Source organism: Ornithorhynchus anatinus, chromosome 16 (assembly GCF_004115215.2).
Source record: "Ornithorhynchus anatinus isolate Pmale09 chromosome 16, mOrnAna1.pri.v4, whole genome shotgun sequence".
Lineage (NCBI taxonomy): Eukaryota > Metazoa > Chordata > Mammalia > Monotremata > Ornithorhynchidae > Ornithorhynchus > Ornithorhynchus anatinus.
In genome coordinates, this window is record NC_041743.1 from 4,310,817 (window position 1) to 4,336,511 (window position 25,695).

The following is a 25,695-nucleotide window of genomic DNA, read 5'->3' on the forward strand; positions in this document are numbered from 1 at the left end:
GCAGGTCACTTCACTTCTCTGCACCTCAGAGATCGGGATTCAATAACTTCTCCCTCCTACTTCAACTGTGAGCCCCATGTGGGGCAGGGTCTGTGTCTGACATGATTATCTTCTATCTACCTCGGGGCTAAATACATTGTTTGGTACACAGCGAGTGCTTAAAAACAATTATTGTTATATCATTATTATTATTACCTGCATTTGACCCTGTCCTATCTGGGGCTCACAGTCCAAGAAGTCTGTGGTCATCTGGGGCTGAGCTACAAATCAGAAGGTGACCCTGCTGAAAGTCAAGTGACAGCCACGTTTGTGGAAGGTTGTCCCCTCCCCACTGAATACCTGAAAATATTCTAAGGCACGTTGGGGAAGCAGTGTTGCCTAATGGAAAGAACAAGAGCCTGGGAGTCAGAGGACCTGGGTTCTAATCTCAGCCCTGACATTTGCTGACTGTGTGAATGTGGGTCCGTCACTTTCCTCATCTGTAAAATGGCGATTCAGATTCTGCTCCGTGAGCCCCAAGTGGGCAGGGACTGTATCTGACCTGATTATCGTGTAATTACCTTAGAGATGAGTACAATACCTAGCACATAGTAAGCACTTAAAATATACCACTAGTGTTACTAGTATTTTCTAGTGTCTTGTCCGTTCTCGTCAACCGTCACCCCAGCACTTTTTATACCATTACCACTCTCAGGCATTCACAACCAACTTTAATTCTTCTGTTTTTGTTCATTTACACACTCTACTCTTTGAGCACTTACTCCTCCACATGCCCATCTCTCCTTTCCTTTCTTCCTCATTTCTGTGATTTATTTTATCTTGTGCCTGTTTCCTCTGGTAATTGTAGGCTCTTTGAGGGCAAAGATTATGGGTGCTTAGTAAATATCATTGACTGATTTTTAAAAAAATTTTTAATGGCATTTGTTAAGCACTTACTATGTGCCAGGCACCGTACTATGTGCCGGGGCAGATATAAGGTAATCAGGTTGGACTCAGTCCATGTCGCTCATGGGGGTCCCAGTCTTAAACCCCATTTTGCAGATGAGGGAACTGAGGCCCAGATAAGTGAATTGACTTGCCCAAGGCCACTTTACAGACAAATGGCAAAGCCAGGATTAGAATTCAGATCCTTCTGGGCTCTATCCACTAGGCCACGTTGCTTCTCTATTTAAACTGGCAGAACGTGCCATATCATGGAAATAGAGGCATCCCTGAAATCCACAAGATCTGGGCACTTTTTAGAGGAGGCTAAGGAAAAGAAAAAGGGACACCAAACAACCACTATGAAGATAAAATGAAGAAAAAATGATCTGCCTCAGTAGTGCAGGGGGGATTTTTCTTGAAAGAGAAATGTCAAGGAGAGTGGATCCCACCCAGAGCTAACCCCTCTCTTCCCTCCAATCATCTCTCCTTCTCCTTCCCCCTGGACCCTCAAGGAACAAAGGTCCCCAGTAAATACTGCTGATGAGGATGAGGAGGGAATATTTTGTTGCAGGAAACAGAGACCCAGAGATAGGAAGGGCTCATCTGACGTCTCACAGTACATGGGTTCTGAATCTAGGCCAAGAACCCCAGCCCCCCTGAAATCTTTGCCCCGTGGGCCATTTTGTTAAGTTGGGAAGCAGTGTGGCCTAATGGAAAGAGCGCTGGCCTGGTAGTCATTGGACCTGGGTTCTAATCCCAACTCTCCCACCTGCATGCTGGGTGACCTCGTACGAGTCCCTTAACTTATCTGGGACCTCAGTTTTCTCATCTGTAAAATGGGGATAAAATGCCTCCCCTCCCTCCCTCTTAGACCATGAGCCCCATTGTGAACCCCAAGGGACCGTGTCTACCCCAGCGCTTAGTACAGTGCTTGGCACATAGTAAGCATTTAGTAAATGCAATAATGATAATAATTATCATTATTATTATTGGTATCAAAATCTGCTGTCAAAAGGGATTGTTGAAGGAAAAATCTGGGGACTTTATAGTTTTCTAGGCAAATGATCAAAGCATTCAGGTAAAAAAGAGTTCCTCTTTTTCTAGGTCAGTGTTTTGCAGTAGCAGAGATTTCTCTCTCTCTCTCTCTCTCTCTCTCTCTCTCTCTCTCTCTCTCTCTCTCTCAGGGTGTGCGTGTTACATTTTGGACTGGGTAGTTTCCTCACATTATTGCTGTGGCATTTGTCCGAGTAGGGGAATTTGATGCGGAATAAATTCACAAAAAGCTTTTCAATTTCAAAAATGCTTGTTGGATTGATCTTGGCAAGATCTGAACAGGAAGGGAAATATAACATCTTATCTGCTGAGTCCAGCTGGACTTCTGCCCCTCTCCTGCGCAAGGCCAGATCAAGGGTGTGAGGGTCCTCGGGCTTTGGACAATAGAGGATCCTCCTCACCTATGTTCACCCCATCCTCCAGCCCTGGAGAACACGCTCACCCAGGCCTGAGGGAAGAGCGTAAATCAGGCTCTTCCCTTAATAATAATAGAAATAGTAACAATGATATTTGTTAAACACGTACCATGTGGCAGGCCCTGTTCTAAATCCTGCGGTGTATTCAAGGAAATTGGGTTGGCCACAGTCCCTGTCCCACATGAGGCTCACAGTCTCAATCCCCATTTTACAGATGAGGGAACTGGGGCACAGTGAAGTGACTTGCTCAAGGTGACACGGCAGACAAGTGGCAGAGCGGGGATTAGAACCATCTCCAGCTGCATTATGGGCTTCCTAAGACATAGCAACCAGACCTACCTGTGGTATTCCAGGTCCGTGTCTACCAAGCTTTCAAATAGTGACTAGGGATGACTTCATTTGAGATCCCTATCCCCTTTCTGAGTAAATCCATATTTTCCTTGGCCCTTTTGACTGCTGCTATACTTCAGACCAGTGATTTAAAGTACAGTGAGGTCTAAGGAGAAACAGTGTGGCCTAGTGGAGAAACCACAGAACTGGGAATCGGGAGACCTGGGTTCTAATTCTGACTCTCTGCCCCTCGCCTGCTGGGCGACCTTGGGCAAGTCACTTAACTTGATGTTAGCTCAGTTTCCTCACCTGTAAAATGGGGATAAAATACGTGTTGCCCCTACGCTATAGACCGCGTGCCCCATTTGGGACGGAAATGTACCTGACCTGATTGTATCTAACCCAGTGCTTAGCACAATCAGTAAACAATGGTACTTACTGATCACTTACTGCAGAGCAGTGTACTAGGTCCTTGGGAAAATGCAATGCACTGGAGCTGGAAGACTTAATCCCTGCCTTCCAGGGAGACAGAGAATAAAATAAATTACAGCTAGGGGAAGCGTGGAGTATGAGGATTTATAAATAAGTTATGGGCTTCGGGGGTGGGGTCGGGGGGTGGTGAAGCAGCGTGGCTCAGTGGAAAGAGCACGGGCTTTGGAGTCAGAGGTCATGGGTTCGAATCCCTGCTCAGCCACTTGTCAGCTGTGTGACTTTGGGCAAGTCACTTCACTTCTCGGTGCCTCAGTTACCTCATCTGTAAAATGGGGATTAAGACTGTGAGCCCCACGTGGGACAGCCTGATTCCCCTGTGTCTATCCCAGCGCTTAGAACAGTGCTCGGCACATAGTAAGCGCTTAACAAATACCAACATTATTAAATGTTTAAGGGTATAGATCCAAGTTCTTAGGTGACTAAGAAGGGAGGGTGAATGGGATGGGGGGAGAAGAGGTGAATTAATGAAGGCTTCTTGGAGGAGATAAGATTTTAATAAGGCTTTGGATATAAAGGGCTGGAGGGGAGTTCCAGGCCAAGGGGAGGATGTGAGCTGGGGGTCAGCAGCAAGAGAGATGAGATTGAGGTACCATGAGTAGGTTGGTATTGGAGGATCAGAGTGTGCAGGCTGGGTTGCAGTAGGAGATTAGAGAGACAAGGTTGCAGGAAAAACACTGATTGAGGGCCTTCAAGCACATCGTAATGGATAGAGCATGGGGCTTGAAGATCATGGGTTCTAATCCCGGCTCTGCTGCTCGTCTGCTGTGTCACCTCAGGCAAGTCACTTCACTTCTCCCCAGTTCCCTCATCTGTAAAATGGGGATTAAGACTGTGAGCTCCCCATGGGACAGAGACTGTCCAACCTGATTTGCTTATATCCACCCCAGAGCTTAGTACCGGGCACAGAGTAAGTGCTTTACAAAGTCCATAATTCTTATTAGTTATTATATGAAGGAGTTTCTGTTTGATACAGAGATGGATGGGCAACGCCTGGAGGTTTCTGAGTAGTGGGAAATGTGCACAGAACTATTTTAGAAAAATAATCTGGGCAGCAGAGTGAAGTGTGGACCGGACTGGAGAGCAGTAGGATGGAGGGAGGTCAGCAAGGGAACTGATGCCGTGGTTAAAGTGGGATATAAGTGCTTGGACCAGTTTGGTAGCAGCTTGGAGAGAGAAGGTGGGTTCTAGAAATGTTGTGAAGGTAGAACTGATAGAATTTGGTTAAATACTAAAGATGAGGGTTGAAGAAGGGAGATGAATTGAGAACAATCTCCAAGTTACAGGGTTGCGAGACTGGGAGGATGGCAGTGTTGTCTACAGTGACGGGAACGTTACTAGAAGGGGAGACAGACATTGATGTAAATAAGTCGCTTGTAATATATAATTTAAAGGTGTAGACATAAATGCTGCAGGGCTAAGGGCAAGGTGACTATCAAATGACCAAAGGGCACAGATCCAAGTGCGTAGACAACACAGATGGTAGGGCGAGCCAGGGTTCAGAGGGCTTAATCAGGGAAGGCCTCTCGGAGGAGATGTGATGGGTCGAGGACACCTGTCAGTGAACCTATAAGTGTTAAAAGCCCCAACATGGAAAAATCAGACCTGCCAGGCCGGGGTCAAGCCTCCTTTTTCAGGAATGAGAAGGGCTGTGTTGCTTTCACTCATATTTTTAGAATTTGTTGGTGATGTGTGTCCCCTAGAGGCCCCGATTATCACACTGTAGTGGTTGCCCAACGCTCCTTCTTCAGGGATGAAAAGGGATTTGTTGCTTTGACTAGCATTTTTATATTTGGTTGATGATGTGTGTCTCCTGGAGGCCCCCGATTATCCCAGGTCAGTGGTTGCCTAACACATATGCGAAGCACTCAACACGTTGGAAGGTGTTAATCTTTTATTATTAATATCTACAGCATAATAGTAAGACAAAATCGACCAATAGGTAAATCTATATAAATAATGGGATAAAATCAATACATATAAAAACCTAAATAAATACAGAACATATTAAAGACATAAATTAAAAGTCGAAAACTCCAAAAGGACGACCACGTTTCATACGCACAGATGGTTCGTACACTCACATTTGCACATATAGACAAAGGTTGAGCATGTTCAGGGAGAAGCAGTTCTCTGTGTCAGTGGCTTCGTCCCTCTCTAGCACTCCAAGCTCATTCCCTTTCTTAGAGATTTCACTGCCCTCCTTGAAGCTTCAGTGCCTCCTTGGATCTTCAGTGCGGGGCCACAGAAGCCAAAAAGACCCGGTCATCTTAGAAAGAGTCAATGGCCTGGGATCGCTTCCCATCAGTGGTTATAACGATACTGAACCGAGCGTTCACGGACTCTACTCAGTGCTTAGGAAAACACAACAACAACAACACAAAAAGTGACACGTTCCCTGCCCACAAGTTATTGCTTCAGTCTACGTGGGTGGTAAGCTTTCATCTGGGAATTCTGCACATAAATATATATACATATTTGCTTCGAAACAATTGTACCTCCATTGGTTTTTAAAAGCAGAACACTCAGTGTTACAGGACTACTTTACACGACAGGATATTGACTATTTGCATTATAAGAAATATCTGGAAGAGGATCCCTGAAACTCTACAAACCCACTAATTGTGCGACTTTTACCCACTTGTGATATTGAGCCCTTATACCTGAGTAAAAAACAATGTGGGGAAGGTAAAGGTGGGCTTCATAGTTTATACAGTAGAAAACCCAAATGGGAAGAAGGAAGTTATTATTATTATTATTAATGTGATAATATTAAGAATGATGATGACGGTGGGACTTAAGTGCTTATTAGAGCACCATGATGGGATAGATAAAGGATAATCAGAATGGACCCAATCCCAGTCCCACATGGGCCTCATAGTCTTAAAAGGAGGGAGAACAATTATTTTATCCCCATTTTAGGACTGAGGAAACTGAGGCCCAGAGAAGTTAAATGACTTGCCCCAATTCTAGAGAAGTGCATATTCCCCAGCCTCCATGTTGGCTTCATTAGCAACGGAGCTTTTCTCTGCCTCACTTGGACTAGGGATTGGTCTCCGTTGAAGCAAATCACCCAGCGGGTGGAAAAGCGGGCCGGTTTGGACCTGCAGAGATGGTGAAACGTGCATCCAAGCAAACCCGTGGCCCAATAAACCCTACATGGCTTCTGGACAGGAGCGTAGGAGATCCTGCAATTTTTCTTTTTCAGGACTAGAACTCTTCCGCCACCCCTTAAGTGACTTCCGAGTGGCCCCAACTTACGCCACTAATGTTTTGCTCTATGATATCCCACGGGGATGAAAGTGATCTGACTCTGTGCCGTGCAACTCCACTATCCCGAGCCCTCCAGGAAAGGGTTTGGCTAATAGCCTCTAGAGCTCTCATCGGCTCGTCTCCCGGGAGACACTAGAAATTCGGAAAAAAATGAAAGCTTGTTAGCAGCAAGTTCCTCAAGGGTTCCTGAAACCCTTGACCGATATTATCAGTGCTCACGACGGCTCCCGGGAGGAAAGTAGCCGGAAAGCTGGGGTCTCCCCTTATTCAAGTGGGGGATCTGAGAGAGGATGAGGTTCTCTGAAGATCATACCATGAATCTGAAAGGCAAGGGGCTCAAATCCCAAGATTTTCTGAGCACCTATGATTTACCTACAAAACAACAGGCTCTCCCCCTTTAGGGAGTGCCTTTCTGCGGTTTATACAAAAATACATCAAAGAAGAAACTGAACAGAATGGTTTCCTGGTGAAAGTTAGGGTTCTTGTAACCCTTGGCTTCCCAGTCTTGGTCTTTGGCAATTCCTCTCGGGCGTAAGAGGAGGATCTTGGACCAGAGAAAAACCTTCTTGACGATAAGGACGATTGTCTTGTGGAGCAGCTTCCATTTTCTTTCCTGAGGATGGGAAGCAAACCTTCAGTTCCTGCCAAAAAACAAACGAAAAAATCACACTATTAAAACACCTCAAGGGACAATTCAGTTTTTTAATCTGAACTACTCCTGTAAACATTTGAATTCCTGTCCTCCCTCCATTAGAGAGCAAGTTCCTTGTGGGATGGGAACGTATCACGTCTTTATTTTGTGCTTCCCAAGTGCTTAGGACAGCGCACCACATTAACTGGGCACTCAGTGAAAACTAATGCGTGGATTATATTTTAGCTTGCTCTTCACAGTCAGTTTTCACTCACATCATATTTTGCATGGTATTTGTTAAGCGCTTTCCGTGTGTGGTGGAAAAATGGCTAAGAACTTGAAGAATGGTTAAAGATAGTCGGGGCCCAGTAAATTAAATATCTTACCTTATCTCTTTAGAGTTAGATCAGCTCTGCAGTAGTCTGGTAGGTACCATCCGAATTAAGGCTTTGGCAGCTGCTGTAAAATACACAGGGAAAGACTTGGTTGACAACTCATCACCAGGATAAATAGAAATAGACAGCCCCGCTTAATATGAAATGTCATATTTTAGAGACACAGAGATTCGACTTACCTAGCAGGAATGAATTTCTTTGCTGCAAGGGAAAGAAAGAAAGCCATTAGGGTGCTGAAATAAGTGAAAGTAAAAGATCACTAGGCCGTAAACTATTTCCCCTTCCTTTCTAATAAAAGAGGCAACCCTGTTATCTCTGCCAACCTTCCTGCCCTCCTTTTTTCCTATCTTTGAAGTTTGGTTCACTTTTTCAAAACACTGGTTAGCAACGACTATGCTCATAGGAACGAAAACAACATCCTTCATTCACCTTCTGCACCCCTCTCTCCCACCGATTAGCCAATCAATTAATCAATCTCTTGTATTGATTGAGCGCTTACTGTGTGCAGAGCACTGTATTAAGCACTTGAGAGAGTACAATATAACGGAGTTGGTAGACATATTCCCTGCCCACAGCGAGCTTACAATCTAAGGGCACCGTTTTCTAGCTGTCTCCCTCTCCCAAGTCAGCTGTGGAATCGTGGGAATTCTCTCTGATTTCAATCCTGGCAATGGAAAGACACCGATATCTTTCCCCCACATCATCCTTATAAAATCATCACCCTGCCACCCTCAGCTGGATTGAATTCTTGTTCCCTGAACAGCTCTCTCGCCTGGGATTTATTCAGGTACACAGTAGTCCAAACAGCCCCTGACACCTCTGCTCTTCAGACATTCCCAAGATTCCACCTCTTGGGCTCCTTTAGACCCTCTTTCTACCCATCAGCGTTGCCTGTAGATTGCAATATGCCATGTTATACCCAAATTCAGTCAGTCTTCTTCTACTCAATCCTGTGTGAAGATATTTCCAAATTTCCAGCAACAAAGCCCATCTCCCCCAGCCCCTCACCTTTTTTTCTGAGGCGTTTGGCGAGCCAGAGAAGGAACAAGGCCGTTGACAGGAGAGAAGCTCCGGTGACTGTCATTCCAACTGCTAAGTAGGTGGTTGACACTGTGGGAGCTAGAGGAACCAGAGGGAATGGAAGAATGACTGGGAGATCAGGATGAGGAGGGAATCTACAGACCTTGAAGCTATTCTACCTGACTGACCCTTCCAGAGAACTGCCAGTCAGATGTGACTTTGCAATTAGGTCAAAACAAAGAGATGAGCAGTGTGGCTTAGTGGGTAGACCCCTGGCCTGGAAGTCAGAGGACCTGGGTTTTAATTCTGGCTCAGCCACCTGACTGCTGCGTGACATCGAGTAAGTCGCTTCACTTCTCTGGGCCTTAGTTTCCTCAACAGTGAAATGGGCATTAAGACTGTGAGCCCCACGTGGGACGTGGACGGCGTCCAATCCGATTACCTTAAATCTACCCCAGCGTTTAGAGCAATGCCCGGCACATAGTGAGCGCTTAATGAATGCTATTAAAAGAAAAAAATTGGAATGGAGGAAAAGGCTGGCTCTCTGCTCTCCCTGCTCCCTTCGTCTTCCCCTCCACTCCAGCAGAGATCAAAGCTTCTCCATGCAGAGCTGTGCAGGCCGGGAGAAGAGAAAAACATACCCTCACACGTGGGCGGGATCGCGGACCAGCTTCCCGTAGGATCACATCTGAGGGCAGCGGAACCATTGAGCTTCCATCCTTCTGGGCATCCGAATTCACAAACGGTGCCAAAGAGAAAGTTCCCGATAGGGTGAGAACAGTTCATGACGCTCTTCTCTGGGGCGGTCAAGGTTGCACACTGTACCACTGAAAAACATAAGAATTATACCAGGTCAAGAAAAGCTCTTCTATTAGAGGGTAAACTCCTTGAGGGCAGGGAATATATCTCTTCTTTCTGGTGTGCTTTCCTAAATACTTAGGACTGTGTCCAACCTGATTACCTCGTATCTACCCGGCACTTAACACAGTGCCTGGCACAAAGTGAACACTTAACAAGCACCACAATTATTATTAGTAGTAGTATAGCACACTGCACCCAGTGAGCACTCAATATTATTTCTTTTATTATTAATGGAAGTCCCATTACTGTGAAGAATGTGCTCTGCATTGCACTTTAGAAATAATGCGTGGCTATTATTATTATTGAATTTTGTTAAGCACTTACTCTCTGACAAACACTCTTCTAAGTGTTGGGTTGATATAAGATAATCAGTCTGGACACAGTCCCTGTCCCACATGGGGCTCACAGACTAAGGGGGAGGGACAACAGATATTAAATCTTCATTTAACAGGTGAAGGAACTGAGGCACAGAGAAGTTGTGGCTTGCTCAAAGTCACACAGCAGGTGAAGAGGCGAAACCAGGATTAGAACCTATGTCTTCTGGCTCCCAGGCCCACACTCTTTCCATTAGGCCACACTGCTCCGGACTGCTAGTGTTACAAGCCGAGCCGGCCTATTCCGCCCAGCTGGTCTGTAAAATCCCCTGGGAAGCTTGTTCTGCGGGACAGTCTCTTGGGCCTTGTCTAACTGGCAGTGCCTGTTCTAGGTCTGAGGGTCCGCCCAAGTCCCCAGGCCTCCTCCACATCTTTGAAAGGGAGGCCTACCTTTACAGGTGGGGATTTGCTGGGTCCACTCCCCCTGCATGCTGCACTCAAGATGGGCCGGTCCTTGAAGTGCGAAGCCCTCCTCACAGAAGACATCGCAGGTTGTCCCGGAAGCAAATTTTCCACTGGAAGGATGGGAGCACTGCAAAGAGCCATTTGGAGGTCCTTCCACGGCTTTGCATTTTACCGCTGTAACACACAAACACAACCACGTGAACAATCAGTTTGCCTCGCGCCAAGGAAGACAGGGTGAGGAACAAAAGGGTCACGATTTCAAGACTTCATCTCGGGAAATTTTACCTTCGCACGTGGGCTGTTCTCCGTCCCACTCGCCGGTCACGCCACAGTGAAGGTTAGCCGAACCCCTCAGAGAGAAGCCATCCTCACAGGAGAACGCACAGCTGGAGCCACTTTGGAAGTTTCCAGAAGAACAAAGCATATTGCCTCTCTCCGGGATGGAGGGTGGGGTGCACAGCACAGCTAATAAGACACAAAGGACCAGTGTCGGGATGGCGAGGAAACCCGGGGTCCGTTTGGCGGCGGGGATGGTTCAACACCAGAACCGTTTTTACAATTCAGGGAAAGTAGAGTTGCCTACTCTCGGGTGTGTGTAATACCAGGCACTTCTGGGGGAAGGCTGTTTCGGTCACTAGGCTAAGCAGGACCGTTGAGAGCCCAAATGACTCAAAGCTTTTTAATTTCTGAAAATACCAGGCTTCCCCAAGACTGGGTCTAAGAGATCTTGGCTTGAGCCATTTAGTTTCCCATGGGCCTCAGTTCCCTCATCTGAAAGCAGCATAGCCTAGAGGAAAGAGCACGGGCCTGGGAGTCAGAGGACCCGGGTTCTAATCCAGACTCTGCCACTTGCCTGCAGTGAGACCTTGGCCAAGTCACTTCACTTTCTGGGCCTCAGTTTCAACGCTTGTTCTCCCTCCTTGGACTAGGAGCCCCACGTGGGGCAGGGACTATGCCCAATTTGATTAACTCATCTTCCCCAGTGCTTAGAACAGTGCTCGACATATAGTAATCATCATTATTATTAGTACCGTTATATGGGATTTATCACTAGATTGACTGCTCTGAGCAACTGGGAGGAAGAATCCCAATAGGTCTGTGTGACACAGAAGAGAGAAAACTTCTATGAATGCTCAGGACATTAGTGTCATAATGCTTAGAATTGCATCTCACTTTCTGTCCCACTTTTACTCTCCCACTCACCCTCCACACCAAACCCCAGCTAATAGTTCACTTGGGAAGGGCAGAGTACGTGGTTTAGAGTCCTAATGAGGCGTTGACGGATTCTTCCGTGGGAACCCTTGGGATATGCTAGTCAGGGCACTTTGGGAAGTAGAAAAATGCCACCCCAGCTTACCTTCACAAGTTGGGACTTCCTCTGTCCAACGCCCAGGGCTGACACAGCGGAGACTCTGAGCGCCCTGGAGGGAGAACCCTTCTGAACAGCTGAAATTACAGGTGGTACCCAGTTCCAGGCTCTCGGCATTGTGAGAACAGTCCAACACGGCAGCCTCCGGGGTCTTTGGGCGCTCACAGACCATCGCTACAGGACGAAGATGGAAAGGTCAAGAGTTAGAACCTGGATCTGAATACCCTCCTTTCATTGGAAGAGATGACGTGCCTTAGCCGTTGGTCAAGATGCTGTCTAAAACGCTGATACGTGCCCTCCAAGTGTTCAGTAGCATCCCGTTAATGCTCATGATAACGGCCATTAAAAAAGACCTCAGAAGCAGCCGTGAATTTTAGTATTTTCCAGGCAAGGACTCATTGGATAAACGACCACCCAAATTCTCCTGTGACTTCAATCAGACTGGTTGAATGGCTACTCTGGCCCTCAGCCTTTATAGATTTGCATTTCTGTTGACGTAACGCAGGGTCAGCCAGTTCTAGAAGCTTCTGTTGATCTCTCCTAAGCACTGAGCTCTGTGCTTGGCACCCAGGTGACGGGCGATAAATACCGGGAAGCAGCCTGGCCTAGTGGATAGAGCACGGACCTGGGAGTCAGAAGGATTTGAGCTCTAAGCCCGGCTCCATCACGTGTCCTGTGTGTGACCTTGGACAAGTCACTTAACTCCTTTGGGCCTCAGTTACCTCATCTGTAAAATGGGGATTAAGTGTGTGAGCCCCATGTGGGATGGGGACGGTGTCCAACCTGCTTAACTCCTATCTACCCCACCACTTAGAACAGTGCTTAGCATGTAATAAGCACTTAACAAGAACCATAATTGTTATTATTACCACCATTTGGTTGTTGCCGCGGGAATAACTGGGTTTAAAACTTCATGTTGCTCCTGATCTGATCTTCCTAGATACGGTTCCATTGCTCAGGCTTAACTAACTAGACATCCAACAGCCCGTGGTGTAAGGAGAGAGAGAGAGAGCACTGTTAAAGAAGGACTCCAGGCCTACCTTCACAGGTTGGAATTGCTTCTGTCCATTCTCCCCGTGGATTGCACTCCAGTTGAGCTGCTCCCCGTAACGCGAATCCCTCCGAGCAGGTGAAGTGACAGGTTGAGTGGAGAGAGAACTGTCCACTGAGAGAATGGTCACACGTCATGGAGCCATTTGGGGGCTGGCTGAGGGCGTCACACTTGACCGCTGTAACAGAGAAGCACATTAAGAGTTAGCGTGAGTCGTGCAGGGATTAGCTGGGCAAGGAAACAAAAATCTTGTCTCTGAAAACCTCAATCGAAAGTCGATAGGGGGGAAGCTCCTCGAGAGCAGAGATTGTGTCTACCAACTCAATTGTATTATATTCTCCCGAGGGCTTAGTACATGGTAAGTGGTCAGTAGCTATCACTGATTGATTGGTTGATTGATCGTTTGAAAGAAACCTTACCTTCGCACTTGGGCTGCTCCCTGTCCCACTTCCCCGAAGAGCCACACTGGAGCCTGTCCGAGCCCTTTAGCACAAATCCCTCCTGGCAGGCAAAGGTGCAGCTGGTTTTCCACGGGAAACTTCCCGAAGGTTGAGAGCAGGTCATCGTTCCGTGATCGGGGTCTGTCAGGCTCCCGCACTCCACCACTGGAAATTAGAAATGACCCAGTGAATTTTACAGTGTGCCGCACATTCTTTATTTTCCTTTAAACATTTTGGGAGGTTACATCTCGATGTATTTCCTGGAGATTGCTAACATTTTATTCAAGTAGCATATCCTGGACCCTGAAAAATAGTTTGGCATATGGGAACCTATAGCCCAGGATTGTGATGGAAGTGGGCAGGTGGAGGAGAGAGGGACTACTTCATCCCTCTAGTTACCTTTAAAGGTTAGTTAAGTAAAGGTTATGTAGAGGTTAGTTACCTTTACAGGCTGGGAGCGGAGCACTCCAGTGTCCAGACGAAGTACATCGCACTGGTTCATCAACAGTTGGGATGTGCCCTTCTTCACAGTGAACAGAACAGGTCGAATTGTAACTGAAGTTCCCCACTGGATGGTGACAATTGAGGATCCCTTGTTTGGGGGTCACTGGCACCTCACAGGTCGCAACTGCAAAGGAACAGAATAATAATAATCATGGTGGTATCTGTTAAGCGCTTACTAGTAAGTTACACGATAAGCAGCATGGCCTAGTGGATAGAGTACAGGCCTGGGAGTCAGAAGGAGCTGGGTTTTAATCCCGGCTCCACTACTTATCTGCTATATGACCTTGGACAAGTAAGTGAACTCTCTATGCCTCAGTTCCCTCATCTGTAAAATGGGGGTGAAGACTGTGAGCCCTAGGTGGTACAGAGACGGTGTCCAACCTGATTAACTTGTATCTACCTCAGCGCTTAGAACGGTGCCTGGCACACAGTGCTGAACAAATACCATAAAAAAAAGATAACTAGGTCAGACACAGTCCCTGTTCCACAGAAGCCTCACCATCTAAGTAGGAGGAGAAAACAGGTATTGAAGCCCCATTTTACAGGCGAGGAAACTGAGGCACAGAGAAGTGAAGGGGTTTGCCTGAGCAGGCAAGGAGAGGAGCTGGGATTAGAACCCAGGTCCCCTGGCTTTCAGGCCTGCCTGCTTCCCATTAGGTCACGCTCCCTCTGACATCTGACGGGGAGCATGAACAGCTCTTGTTCTTCAGCCTTGAGTGGGGCAGAAGGGCAGTCACAAGGACCGACTTTCCAGACCGCCAAGTAGGAGGAGGGGGCGACCGTGAGACCACGCGGGTGGAACAGGTCTTACTTACCATGCTCACATTCGGACCCGTAGAAACCAGGGTGGCATTGACACTGATAGCTGTTGATGGTCTCCACACATTCACCCTGGCGGTTACAGGAAGATGAGTGACAGGCAGCTGCAACCAAAACAATTATAATAATAATGATGACATCTGTTAAGCGCTTACCATGTGCCAAGCACTGTTCTCAGCACTGGATATGGCCACGGTTAGTTCCCCGACACGTGAAGTTAGCACAGAGGAAGCGCAGAGGCCCAGAAACAAAGACTCAGATTCGTCCCCTTCCCAAGGAACCTCCTATTCGAACTCAAGAACCTTTCTGGGCTTGTGTTTCAGATTTCCCTGCTCAAACCCTCAGTTCTAATGCACTGGATTTCTTTTCTCTGATGAAATGCTGCTCTAAAATGGGCCCGACTCAATATTCAGTGAGGACAATACAAGAACTTCATCCAGTTCTGTTTTGGCATCCCCAAATAGTCTCAGAACTCTGAATTTCCCAATTCAATAGCATTTTACCCTTTAAAGCTTCTCAATAAGATGGCACTTTCCCTTTAAATGTTTTCTGACATCTTTCGAAGCGAGAGACGCAATAGGGAAATCAACCTTTTCCTCCTTATGGAGGAATGGATGGTCATCCCTCCAGATAGAGGTCCACCCAGGACAACCACTTCAATTTTCGTAAATTAGATCCGCCCAATCGCATCCCCTACCTGTGTAACAGAGAGCTCGTTTCTTCTTCATGCAACTTTCATCATTCCATTTGCCCTGGTGCTTATCTTGCCTCTTGATATAGATCTCCACACAGTCTTCATTGGCCTTCAGATTGTTGGGTTCGTTCTCGGCCCAGTTCATTGCTTCTTCCGTTAGACTCTTCTGGGTCCCCACCCAGGTCCAGACGCCATTGATTTTGCGGATTCCGATCCAGTAGTAACCGGCAGAGTAGTCGAATATTTCATTAAGGTGCTGATTTTCCTCGTGGTTCTGAATGGCAACCAGGTCGGTGTATTTTTCCTGACACCATTTCCTGGCGGTTTCGTAGTCCATTTTCTCGGGGGAACTATTGTATGACCAGGCGTTGCTCCCTTTAAACACCATCAGAGCTAGAAAGAGGAGCACAGAAGGATCAATGAGCTTTTGTCACGGGTCCCATTCATTTTGAAAGAGATATGCTCAAAAAAAAAAATATGGGCATCTATTTTTCTTGATCTGGCAAATTCACCCATCATGCCTATAGGGCAAGGGGCAAGAATAGCCATCGCCATTTGGTAGATGGTAAATTGGATTGTCAGAGAAATGAGTTCCTCAAGTCTAATAAGATGCCTGCTTCCCCAAGGCAGGGAAGCAGCATGGCCTAGTGGAGAGAGCATGGGCCTGGGAGTCAGAAGGATCTGGGTTCCAATCCCGGACTCTGCCACCTGTCTGCTGTGTGACCTTGGATAAGTCACTTCACTTCTCTGAATCTCAGTTACCTCATCTGTAAAATGGGGATTAAGACTGTGAACCCTATATGGGACCAGGACCATGTCCAACCTGATTAGCTTGTATCAACCCCAGCATTTAGAACTGTTTGCCACATAGTAAGCACTTAACAAATACCATCAGACCTTCATCACTGTATTGTGGGGAATAGAAGTTTCAGTTCCTGACACCCCCACCCACAAAACCTTAATGGATAATCTGAATAGATCAAAATTTCAACTGCTAAGTGAACTATATCCTAAATTTGAACTTAATCTTATATTTGACTGTGGATTAATCCACCAGGAAGCCTTTCCTGACTTACCTCTCATCTCATCCTGATGTTCCTCCCTCTAATGCATCACCTATGCATTTGGGTCTAGACCCTCTAAATAAACACTCTGCTACCCAACCCCCAAAGCCCCACTAATCATATCCTCCTAATCTGCTGCTTCTTTTAGCTGTAACTTATTTTCACATCTGTCTCCTCAACTAAATTGCAAGCTCCCTGAGGCCAGGGATCATGTCTACCAACTCGATTGTAGTCTCCCAAGGGCTAAGTAGCAACGTGGCTCAGTGGAAAGAGCACGAGCTTTGGAGTCAGAGGTCATGGGTTTGAGTCCTGGCTCTGCCACTTGTCAGCTGTGTGACTGTGGGCAAATCACTTAACTTCTCTGTGCCTCAGTTACCTCATCTGTAAAATGGGGATTACGACTGTGAACCCCATGTGGGACAACCTGATTCCCCTGTGTCTATCCCAGCGCTTAGAACAGTGCTCTGCACATAGTAAGCACTTAACAAATACCAACATTATTATTAAGTAAAGTGCTCGGCGTAAGGTAAGAACTCAGCAAACACCATTGATTAACTGAATGATTGGCCAGAGAAAGAGCCAATTGGAAACCAGTTATTTCTTTGGGCACTAACAAAGAGGATAATTAAAGTAGTGGTCATTTCTTCTAAGTACAGAAGGCAGTGTGACCTCCTGGGAAAAAGCACAAGATTGGGAGTCAGGAGATCTGAGTTTTAGTCCTGGGTCTGCCATTTGCCTGCCCGGTGGCCTTGGGCAAGTCTCTTATCAGCACCGGGCCTCAGTTCTTCATTTGTAAAATAGGGTTAAAATATCTGTACTCCTGTCTGCTTGGGCTGCGAGCCCCATGTAGGACTGGGGTTGTGTCCAATCTAATCGTCTTGAATCTGCCCCAGTGCCTGGCGCATAGTAAGCCCCTAAAAAATGCCCTCACCTCCATCATTATAATCCAACACTCATGGGGGCCTCAGAAAATAAACTACATCATTTCCGTCCCTGGAATGGGGTGTTTCCCTTTAACTAGGGGACCTGACTCAAATGAACATTATCTTACCCAACGCAAGAGCAGATAAGAACCACCGGCCAATCATGTTTCTGGGCATCTTGTAAATTCTTGGCTGAACTGAATTCCTCCTGGAGATGTCTGCAAACACCAATGAGACAGAAACGTTGGGACTCTTGATTAGACAATCATTCGTGTCAGAAGACAATTTAGACTGTGAATGCTAAGGGATCAGATTTCAAGCGCAGAGGTTCTTTTAAAATTCAGTACTAGAATTTTGGTGTTCTCAGTACCAACTGTCTCCTGAAAGGCTTCATGGAGATGATTAAAAACAGTAGACTAATTGTTATACTGTTCTCTCCCAAGCGCTTAATATAGTGCTCTGCATTCAGTAAACACTCTGTAAGTACTATTTAATGAAGAATGATATTCATATAAGAAAGCTGGGGTTAGGCAAGCTGGAGATTAAACGAACTCCGCAAGCTACTTCTCCAGATTGCTTCCTAAACCTCTCGATCAGGTCCGAGTTCTCTGTAGTGAGATGGAAGAAACAAAATTCCTTGAAAAGATTTTGTACTCACAGCTTTGCGATACGATGCGGTAGTTGACTCTCTTGATACCCCTAAATGTGAAGCTGTTCCTCTCTTCTGCTGCTGTGGGGGCTTCAGATGCTGTCTTCTGATCCAACAGCCAAGAACTGCTACTCGCTCTGCTCTTTCTGCTGACGCCCGGCAGCCTTATATCCCTGTGCCGGCCGGCTCCTACTTCCTATGAAATTTCCGTGATGTGTCAGCTGGGAATAATGGGAGGATGTCTCCAAATAAGAGAGGCAGAAATTTCCTGAGGAAAAAAAATTCTGGGAAAACCCATGGTGACAGAAGCCCAATCCCCACTCTCCCAAACCATTCCCTAGTAACCCAGCACCCCTAAAAGATCTCAAAGCCCCTCAGTGTTGGCTCCGTGGCTGTATGCCAGGTCAGCTTTGAGCAAAGGGGCTCTCTCAGACTATGCGTCTGTACGTCTTCCCCGGGTTGGGATGTTTTTATTCTTTTCTTAATGGTATTTGTTAAGCACTACCTATGTGCCAGGCACTAAACTAAGCGCTAGGATAAATACAAGCTAAGCAGGCTGGACACAGTCCCTGTCCAACATGGGGCACACAGTCTTAATCCCCATTTTACAGATGACGGAACTGAAGCACAGAGAAGTGAAGTGACTTGCCCAAGATCACACAGCCGAAAAACGGCGGAGCCGGGTTTAGAGCCCAGGTATGTAACTCGCCTCTAAAAAGCCTTTGAATAACTCTGAATAGCTCCTACGTGCTGGTGAGACACCTTGGAACTCATTGAGCACTTTTATTTTTTCCAAAGCATTTTCACATCAGTTCTCTCATTTTACCCACCAACATCCCTGTGAGGTAAGGTGAGGTGGGGATTATTAGCCTCATTTTATAGATGGGGAAATTACGAGGTCCAGAAGAAGGTTAAATGACTTGTCCAAGGTCATGCAGCTGGCTAGTGGCTGAACTGGGACTAGACCACAGTCAAGTAGTTAACACACTGACTCTGTTCTAGAAGCATGGGCAGTTAGACTGAAAATGATCCATCGATGATATTTAATGAACGCCCGTTCCAAACAGAATATTATACTAAGCACTCAGAATGTATGACAGAAGCAGAGGACACTTTCCCTGGACTAAGCCCCACGAAGGACAGGGACTGAGTCAAATCCCCACCTGTGTATTCTCTCCCGGTGCATAGCACAGTGCTCTGTACACAGTGAGCACTTAATAAATGTTATTATTACTACTACTGCTCAAGGAACTTACAGTCAAATAGGGGAGAGGGACTTAGATTATTTACAAATAATGAGCACAAAGATACAAATGAAGCTGGCACAGTGAAGTAGCTGGACAAGATAAATGGCATAAGTAGATTGATTTTTTTATGGTATTTGCTATAGTTTTTTATGGTATTTGTTAAGCACTTACTATGGACTAGGCTCCGTACTAAGCACCGGGGTAGATATAAAATAATTGAGTTGGACAGAGTCGCTGTCCCACCTAGGGCTCACCATCTTAATCCCCCTTTTACAGATGAGGTAACGAGGCACAGAGAAGGGAAGTGACTTGCCTACGGTCAGACAGAAGGCAAGTGGCCAAACCGGCATGCGAACCCAGTTCTTCCTACTTCCAGACCTGTGCTCTTTCTGTTAGGCCTTGCTGCTTCCTCTCATATAGTGTCCCAGGTGCTTAGTACAGTGCTGTGCACACAGTAAGCGCTCGATAAGTGGGATCGATTGATTGAATGAAAGAATCTTCTGCAATGATGCTAGGATAAAGAGGAATAGGAACTGAATCAGGAAGACTATCATGTCCTCTGGGAGACTGAGCGGGTGGTACCATCAAGGCATCGAAATTCAGACCAGAGTGAAGGTCTGTGGGAAATTCATCCACAGCTCCATCTGCCACACTCAACTTCTAGGGCAATCCCTTCAATGCCACCTTTGTGCCACGCCTAACATCCAAGGGCAAGAGAAGGTGATGGGGTGACAGTGAGGTGCAGTTCACCATGCCAGCTGCCAAGTATTGAGCCTGCTCTTGGTTTCTACAACGTCCTAAAAAAGCAGGTTTGAAGAGTTCAGCTGAGGGGGCGATCAGCCATTAAACCCCTTTGCCCTGAATCCCTCCCTGAGCGATCAATCAGTGGTATTTATTGAGCACTTACAATGTGCAGAGCGCTCGGGAGAATACGGTACAACACTAAACAGACACGCTCCCTGTCCACAACGAGCTTACGGTCTAGAATCAAAGACAGGATTCCTGAGCCCTTTTCCCTCCTCCAGGATCCTCATGTCCATCTCCCCTTCCAGAGCATGGGCTTTGGAGTCAGGGCTCATGAGTTCGAATCCCAGCTCTGCCACTTGTCGGCTGTGTGACTGTGGGCAAGTCACTTAACTTCTCTGTGCCTCAGTTCCCTCATCTGTAAAATGGGGATTAAGACTGTGAGCCCCACGTGGGACAACCTGATTCCCCTATGTCTACCCCAGCGCTTAGAACAGTGCTCGGCACATAGTAAGCGCTTAACAAATACCAACATTATTATTATTATTATTATTAGTCTGTAAACTCGTTATGGGCAGGGAATGTGTCTGTTTAGTGTCCTATCGTTCTCTCCCAAGTGCTTAGTACAGTGCTTTGCACACAGTAAGTGCTCAATACATACGATTGAATGAATGAATCTCCGATCCTTTTCCAGTCTCTGGAGGCTGGAAGCAAGACTGGTGAGAAAGGGAACTGGTTTATTTTTCCTTTTGAAGTTTTGATTTTTGGGGTTTTTTTGACAGTGGATAAGTTAGAATCATTTTCCAGGCTAATAAATAGTTGGATGGTGACAGGAAATGAATCTTGGATGGGGCAATGTGACATCCAATGTCTTGGGGACTGAGCCGTGTTTCTGGCAGCGTCACTAAAAACGAGGCTCCAGAATGAATCTGTCTGCCAGCATGGAAGCAATGCCTTTCACATCCCACTTGATCGGGCAAGACAGGTGAGAAGAATGGACAGCAGTTAGACATTCAAAGAGCCTCCCTGCGGCAAGCTGAGACGGAACAACTGCAAACACAGTAAAGGCCCAATAAAGCAAACTTGAAACTAATGTGGCAGAGCAGAAGACAAAGACAGCAGATTACAGCTCAGCCTGTGGATGTGCAGTAAGGAATAAGGTGACTGTCTTAGAACCGAGGCTTTGGGAAGATCGAGAGAGAGAGAGAGAGAACAGCGCCCGTTATTTTGGGTAATGAATGCGAGAGTGGAGGAAAGGGCCGTCTCCATCAGATATAGAGGCTGTCACACAGTGGTGCTCGTAGTCACATTTGCGCATGTGTCGATAAAAATCTCATTAGCAGAAGCAACTTTTTTGACCCCAAAGCACAACTAAATAGCCCAGGTTCAAATTTCTCCCTCAAGGGTTCCACTTACTGAGAGCTCGGACCCCTAGTGATTCGGTACTTGCTATTTGTCATTCAATCAGTGATATTTATTAAGCGCTTGCTGTATTTATGGCACTGACCTAGGTTTGTGGGAGAGCACAATAAGTAGAGTTTGTAGATTCCTGCCCTCAAAGAGTTTAGCAACCTGGTGGAGGAATTTACCTATCATTGTTATGATTATTATATGCTATTATATGCACTGGGGTAGATACAGGTTAGTAAGGGCAGATGCAGTCCCTGTCTGAAGTGGGACTCACAGGCTAAGTAGGAGGGAGCACAGGCATTGAATCCCCATTTTACAGATGAGGAAACTGAGGCACAGAGAAGTGAAGCAACTTGCCCAAGGTCATGCAGCAGGCGATTGGCGGAGCCAGGATTAGAACATGGTTTCTCTCGACTCCCAGGCCTCTGCTCTTTCCACTAGACCATGCTACTTCCCAGATTGTAGTAGACTACAGTCTAGTTTACATCTCAGACTAAGGCTCCCTTTTGCTCTTTATGTTATTCTCTCTTTACCTGCCTCTACTACTGGTTTTAGTAGTATTTAGTACTAGTGGTATTCACTGATCCCTGTTCGGCTAGGGTTGGGGTTGCTTGTTGGGCTAATCTTGCAGGTGCAAGAACTGTTGATATTTTCAGTTATTCCCCAGTAATTCTATTGAGGGAAATTGCCTCACCCTTCCATGTTTTTGCCGATTTGTCATTCTTAATAAATATCGAAGAAAAATATGAGATTGGAGTCAGTCAGACTCCGAAGGGAGTCAGAAGGGAACTGTAGACGTAGAATTAACAGTGGATACTTGGAACTTTTAATTTAAAAAATATCAATGCTACCAATTCATTCATTCAATCGTATTTATTGAGCACTTACTGTGTACCAGTGTTTGGGAGAGTACAATACAGTAATAAAACAGACATATTCCCTGCCTTCAAGGAACTTATAAATGTTACCACAACTATCTGGCTTATTTAGTTAGGTCCATAAAACACCTCTGGACTATGCCTTTGGCATATGGATTTTGGTAAATCTAGGGTAAATCCAGCCTTAGTGCCTGATACCTCTCCAAGCTTTGTTGTTACTGATTATCATCCAATCAATCAATAGGATGTGCAAAACACCGTTCTAAGTGCTTGGGAGGGTACAAAAACACAGAATTAGCAGGCACGTTCCTTGCCTATAACAAACTAAAGTGCTTACTATGTACCAAGCACGGTGCTAAGCTGGAGGGCAGTTTCCCACCAAAATACAAGGCAATTTTGGTGCTGCATGGGATGGCAGGCTGATAGAGAGAATGGGCCTCCTATTCCCTTTGTACATCTGAGGAAACTCTTGAGCCACAGAGAGGTTAAGTGATATGCTCCAGGTCACTCAAGAAATCAGTGGCAGAACTGGGGCAAGGACCAAGGTCATCCAACTCCTTGTCCCAAATGCTATCTGCGCTACCGTGAATAAAGAGGAAATCTGTATTGCCAATTTTACTCTCACTTAGAGAAGCAGCGTAGCCTAGTGGAAAGAGCAAGGGTCTGTGACTTAGATGACATGGGTTCTAATCCCGATTCTAAAATGAGAATTCAATAGTTGTTCTCTATTCAACTGTGAGTCCCGTGTTGGACGAGGACCCTGTCCCAACTGATTATTTTATATCTACCCCATTACCGCTATTATTAGCTTTTTGTAAAATAATTTTGTCCAAAGGAAGGAGATGGAATTGAAAGATTAGGTAGCCTGGTCTCCCAAGGAGCACACATTTTCTTATCCTTGAGAGAAACCCAGGCACCTTGGAAAACCGCATTTCTCCAAATCCTATATCCTACTTCTGTCCTTGTTCTGTTTGGTGAAAAGTGAGCACTTCACTCTCATTTTAGGAACTTATTCTCTTTCCTCTGAGGGTGATTCAGCGTTTAGTAATCTCTCAGAAACTCGCAATCAAGTGAAGGATATCGAACCAAACTGAAGAAATCACTGAGGGGAGAAGAGGAGAAGGGCTCAAAAGCTTCCTCAAATACAGATCCATTTTACTTATAGATTTCCTTTATTTCTTCCCTGAGGCAGAAGGGAACTGAAATCCCCAAGATAGCATTTCTTTCTTTTTTTTTTTTTTTTGGTAGCTACTCTAATTACTTAATGAGCTTCCTCCTTGGCTGGTCCTTATCTGGTTACTTCCACCTTGTGCTTTAGCCCCACGCAGCCTAGTAATTGGAATTTTTGCAAAATCGGGCCAAGAGCGGTGAATTCCCAGAACGGAAGAGGCTGCGACATGGAACCTAGTGGTTAATTTACAGAGCTCTTCCTGAATGCAGCCAGACTGTTTGTCGACAGTTTTGACCGGAAAAATATCCCTGTGGCATCGAAAATCCCCTTTGCTGTTTTCTTTGGCGGCCCAGGCTACCTGTTTTGCAACCTGATGGACGATCAGCTGGAAGTGGGCGCCGAAGGGGCTATTATTAGCTCTGTTTGGCTGTCTTCTCCAAGCCCACCCTTCCAGAAGCTTGGATTTTCCATCAGGATGCTGATTTTTCACAGCTGTAATTTGCTCCAAATAGAATACAATGAAATGTCCAAATGCTCTAAGAAATCAAAAACCCCCAAACACAATCGGGTGGGAAGAGGCAATCGTGAGAGTCGTCTTTTTTTTCCTTGAATAAGAAAGTCAGAAAAGGTTAGTGAAATGTCACCTGAGCCCTTGGCAGATATCTCACCCTCATTTTTATTGTGGAGGCCTTTCCTGACCTCAGGAACCTGGACCGTCATCCTATGTCTTTGGGAGTAGAGACGGTTCTTACCCCTAATGTGTCTGTTCTGGGATCCTTACTCAGATGTATTTCAAAACGGGCCCCTGAATTTTTTTTTAATGGTATATGTTAAGCACTTACTAAGTTCCAGGCACTGTATTAAGCTCTGGGGTAGATACAAGATAATCAGATCAGACACAGTCCTTGACCCACATAGGGCTCATAGTCTCTATCCCTCATTTATAGATGGGGTAACTGAGGCACAGAGAAGTGAAGTGACTAGCCCAAGGACACACAGCAGGTAAGTGGCGGAGCCGGGATTAGAAGCCGGGTCCTTCTGACTCTGAGCCTGTGTTCTAGCCACTAGGCTATGCTACTTCTCCTGAATTCCTGTGGGAGGTATCTCTCACCTGAGACCGTTCCATTCCAGCACCAATGACTCCACTGCTTTTCAGTGAAAGTATTGCTGGATTTAGAAAACGGAGTTGTACTATTATATCTACACTAATGTTAGGTGGAAGACGATATTGTACCTATACCCCCTTTAGGCTTTCCACCCGTTTAGCATGGACATTTTCAGGCAGGGACTCAATCTGGCCCTTTGTTTTTTATGTCTAAGTTTTCGAGGAAAACGAGCACCTTGAAACTAACTACCTTCAAGTGAGCATCAGCAGAGATTCTTAAATTGAACTTGCCGTCTTCAGGTGATGAATATCTAAGAACTCTCCTGAAAGGAGTATTTATTATATGCTTCTTTGACACTTGTATGTATATATGTAAAATCAATCATTTATTCTTATTCTGCATGCACCACTCCTTTCCTCAAAAACTTCCAGTGGTTTCTCAGCCCACTCCACATCAAGCAGAAACTTCTGACCAAGGGCTTTAAAGTATTCAGTTGGCTCTCTCCCCACTACTTATCCTTGCTCTTTGCACAATACAACCCAGCCCACAGTATTCACCCTCTAATGCAACTTACTCACTGTGCCTCACAATCACCCTCTTGCTCACACTCTATCCCCTTCCTGGAACTCCCTCTTCATTCAGGTTCAATAGCCTACCACTCCCCGTTTCTGCAAGCCCCTACTAAAATCAAATGTTCTCCAAGCAGCCTTCCCTGAGCAATCTCTCTTCTCCTCACCCCGTTTCCCCCCCTCTACTGTCCGGCCTATGCACTTGATTCCTTATCCCCTAAGCATTTAGATTTCAGGGCTGAAGACATTTTGAACTTGGGATCATAGCCGACCTAGAAAATCCAAAGGACACAGAATTTGACACTTAAATCAGTGCTGTTTATTGAGGACCTACTGTGTGTAGAGCATTGTACTAAGCGCTTGGGAAGAGTTAGTATAGCGTTAAATATAGAGTTAATAATAATAATGTTGGTATCTGTTAAGCGCTTACTCTGTGCAGACCACTGTTCTAAGCGCTGGGGTAGACACGAGGGAATCAGGTTGTCCCACGTGGGGCTCACAGTCTTCATCCCCATTTTACAGATGAGGTTACTGAGGCACAGAGAAGTGAAGTGACTTGCCCACGGTCACACAGCTGACAAGTGGCAGAGCCGGGATTCGTTCCACTGAGCCACGCTGCTTCTCTGTAACTATAGTTAACTGTAACTATAGACTTAGTAGACATGATTTCTGCCCTCAAGGAATTTATAATCTAGTGGAGAATATGGTTACGATAGCCAGGAAAGTAATGATAAGTGCAGAAATTGGGCTCACCATCTCTAACGTTTGTGTTTTGCGCAGAAACCCGAACTCCATTATATTGTCAAACCTGATTAACTTGTTTCTACCCCAGCGCTTAGTTCTGGACACACCTAAGCACTTAACAGATATCATTAAAAAAGACAAT

At 45.9% G+C, this 25,695-nt stretch overlaps 2 protein-coding genes across 3 annotated transcripts in view; one reads left to right on the top strand and one right to left on the bottom strand.

Moving 5' to 3' along the window:
* The window catches only part of C16H1orf112 (chromosome 16 C1orf112 homolog), a 97,449-nt gene that overhangs the window by 11,406 nt on the left and 60,348 nt on the right, over positions 1–25,695 (top strand). The gene's annotated exons all lie outside the window — the stretch shown is intronic.
* On the bottom strand, positions 6,111–17,809 carry SELE (selectin E). Its single transcript, XM_029080982.1, has 15 exons — positions 17,694–17,809; positions 17,164–17,253; positions 15,052–15,441; positions 14,351–14,458; positions 13,474–13,659; positions 13,011–13,196; positions 12,581–12,769; positions 11,529–11,714; positions 10,457–10,636; positions 10,157–10,345; positions 9,173–9,358; positions 8,520–8,630; positions 7,691–7,712; positions 7,503–7,575; positions 6,111–7,126 (listed from the first exon to the last, which is right to left on the bottom strand). Exons 2-14 carry the CDS (start codon positions 17,210–17,212, stop codon positions 7,518–7,520), a joined length of 2,040 nt encoding a protein of 679 aa, XP_028936815.1. The 5' UTR covers positions 17,213–17,253; positions 17,694–17,809; the 3' UTR covers positions 6,111–7,126; positions 7,503–7,517.

What these genes read in the sequence shown, in the direction of transcription:
- SELE (XM_029080982.1), bottom strand. Translation starts at nt 17,212, where the DNA reads ATGCCCAGAAACATGATTGGCCGGTGGTTCTTATCTGCTCTTGCGTTG. An exon ending in GATCCCGCCCACGTGTGAGG is followed by an intron (nt 8,631 to 9,172) that starts GTATGTTTTTCT and finishes TGGTTCCTCTAG; the next exon opens with CTCCCACAGTGTCAACCACC. An exon ending in AAGAAATTCATTCCTGCTAG is followed by an intron (nt 7,576 to 7,690) that starts GTAAGTCGAATC and finishes TGTATTTTACAG; the next exon opens with CAGCTGCCAAAGCCTTAATT.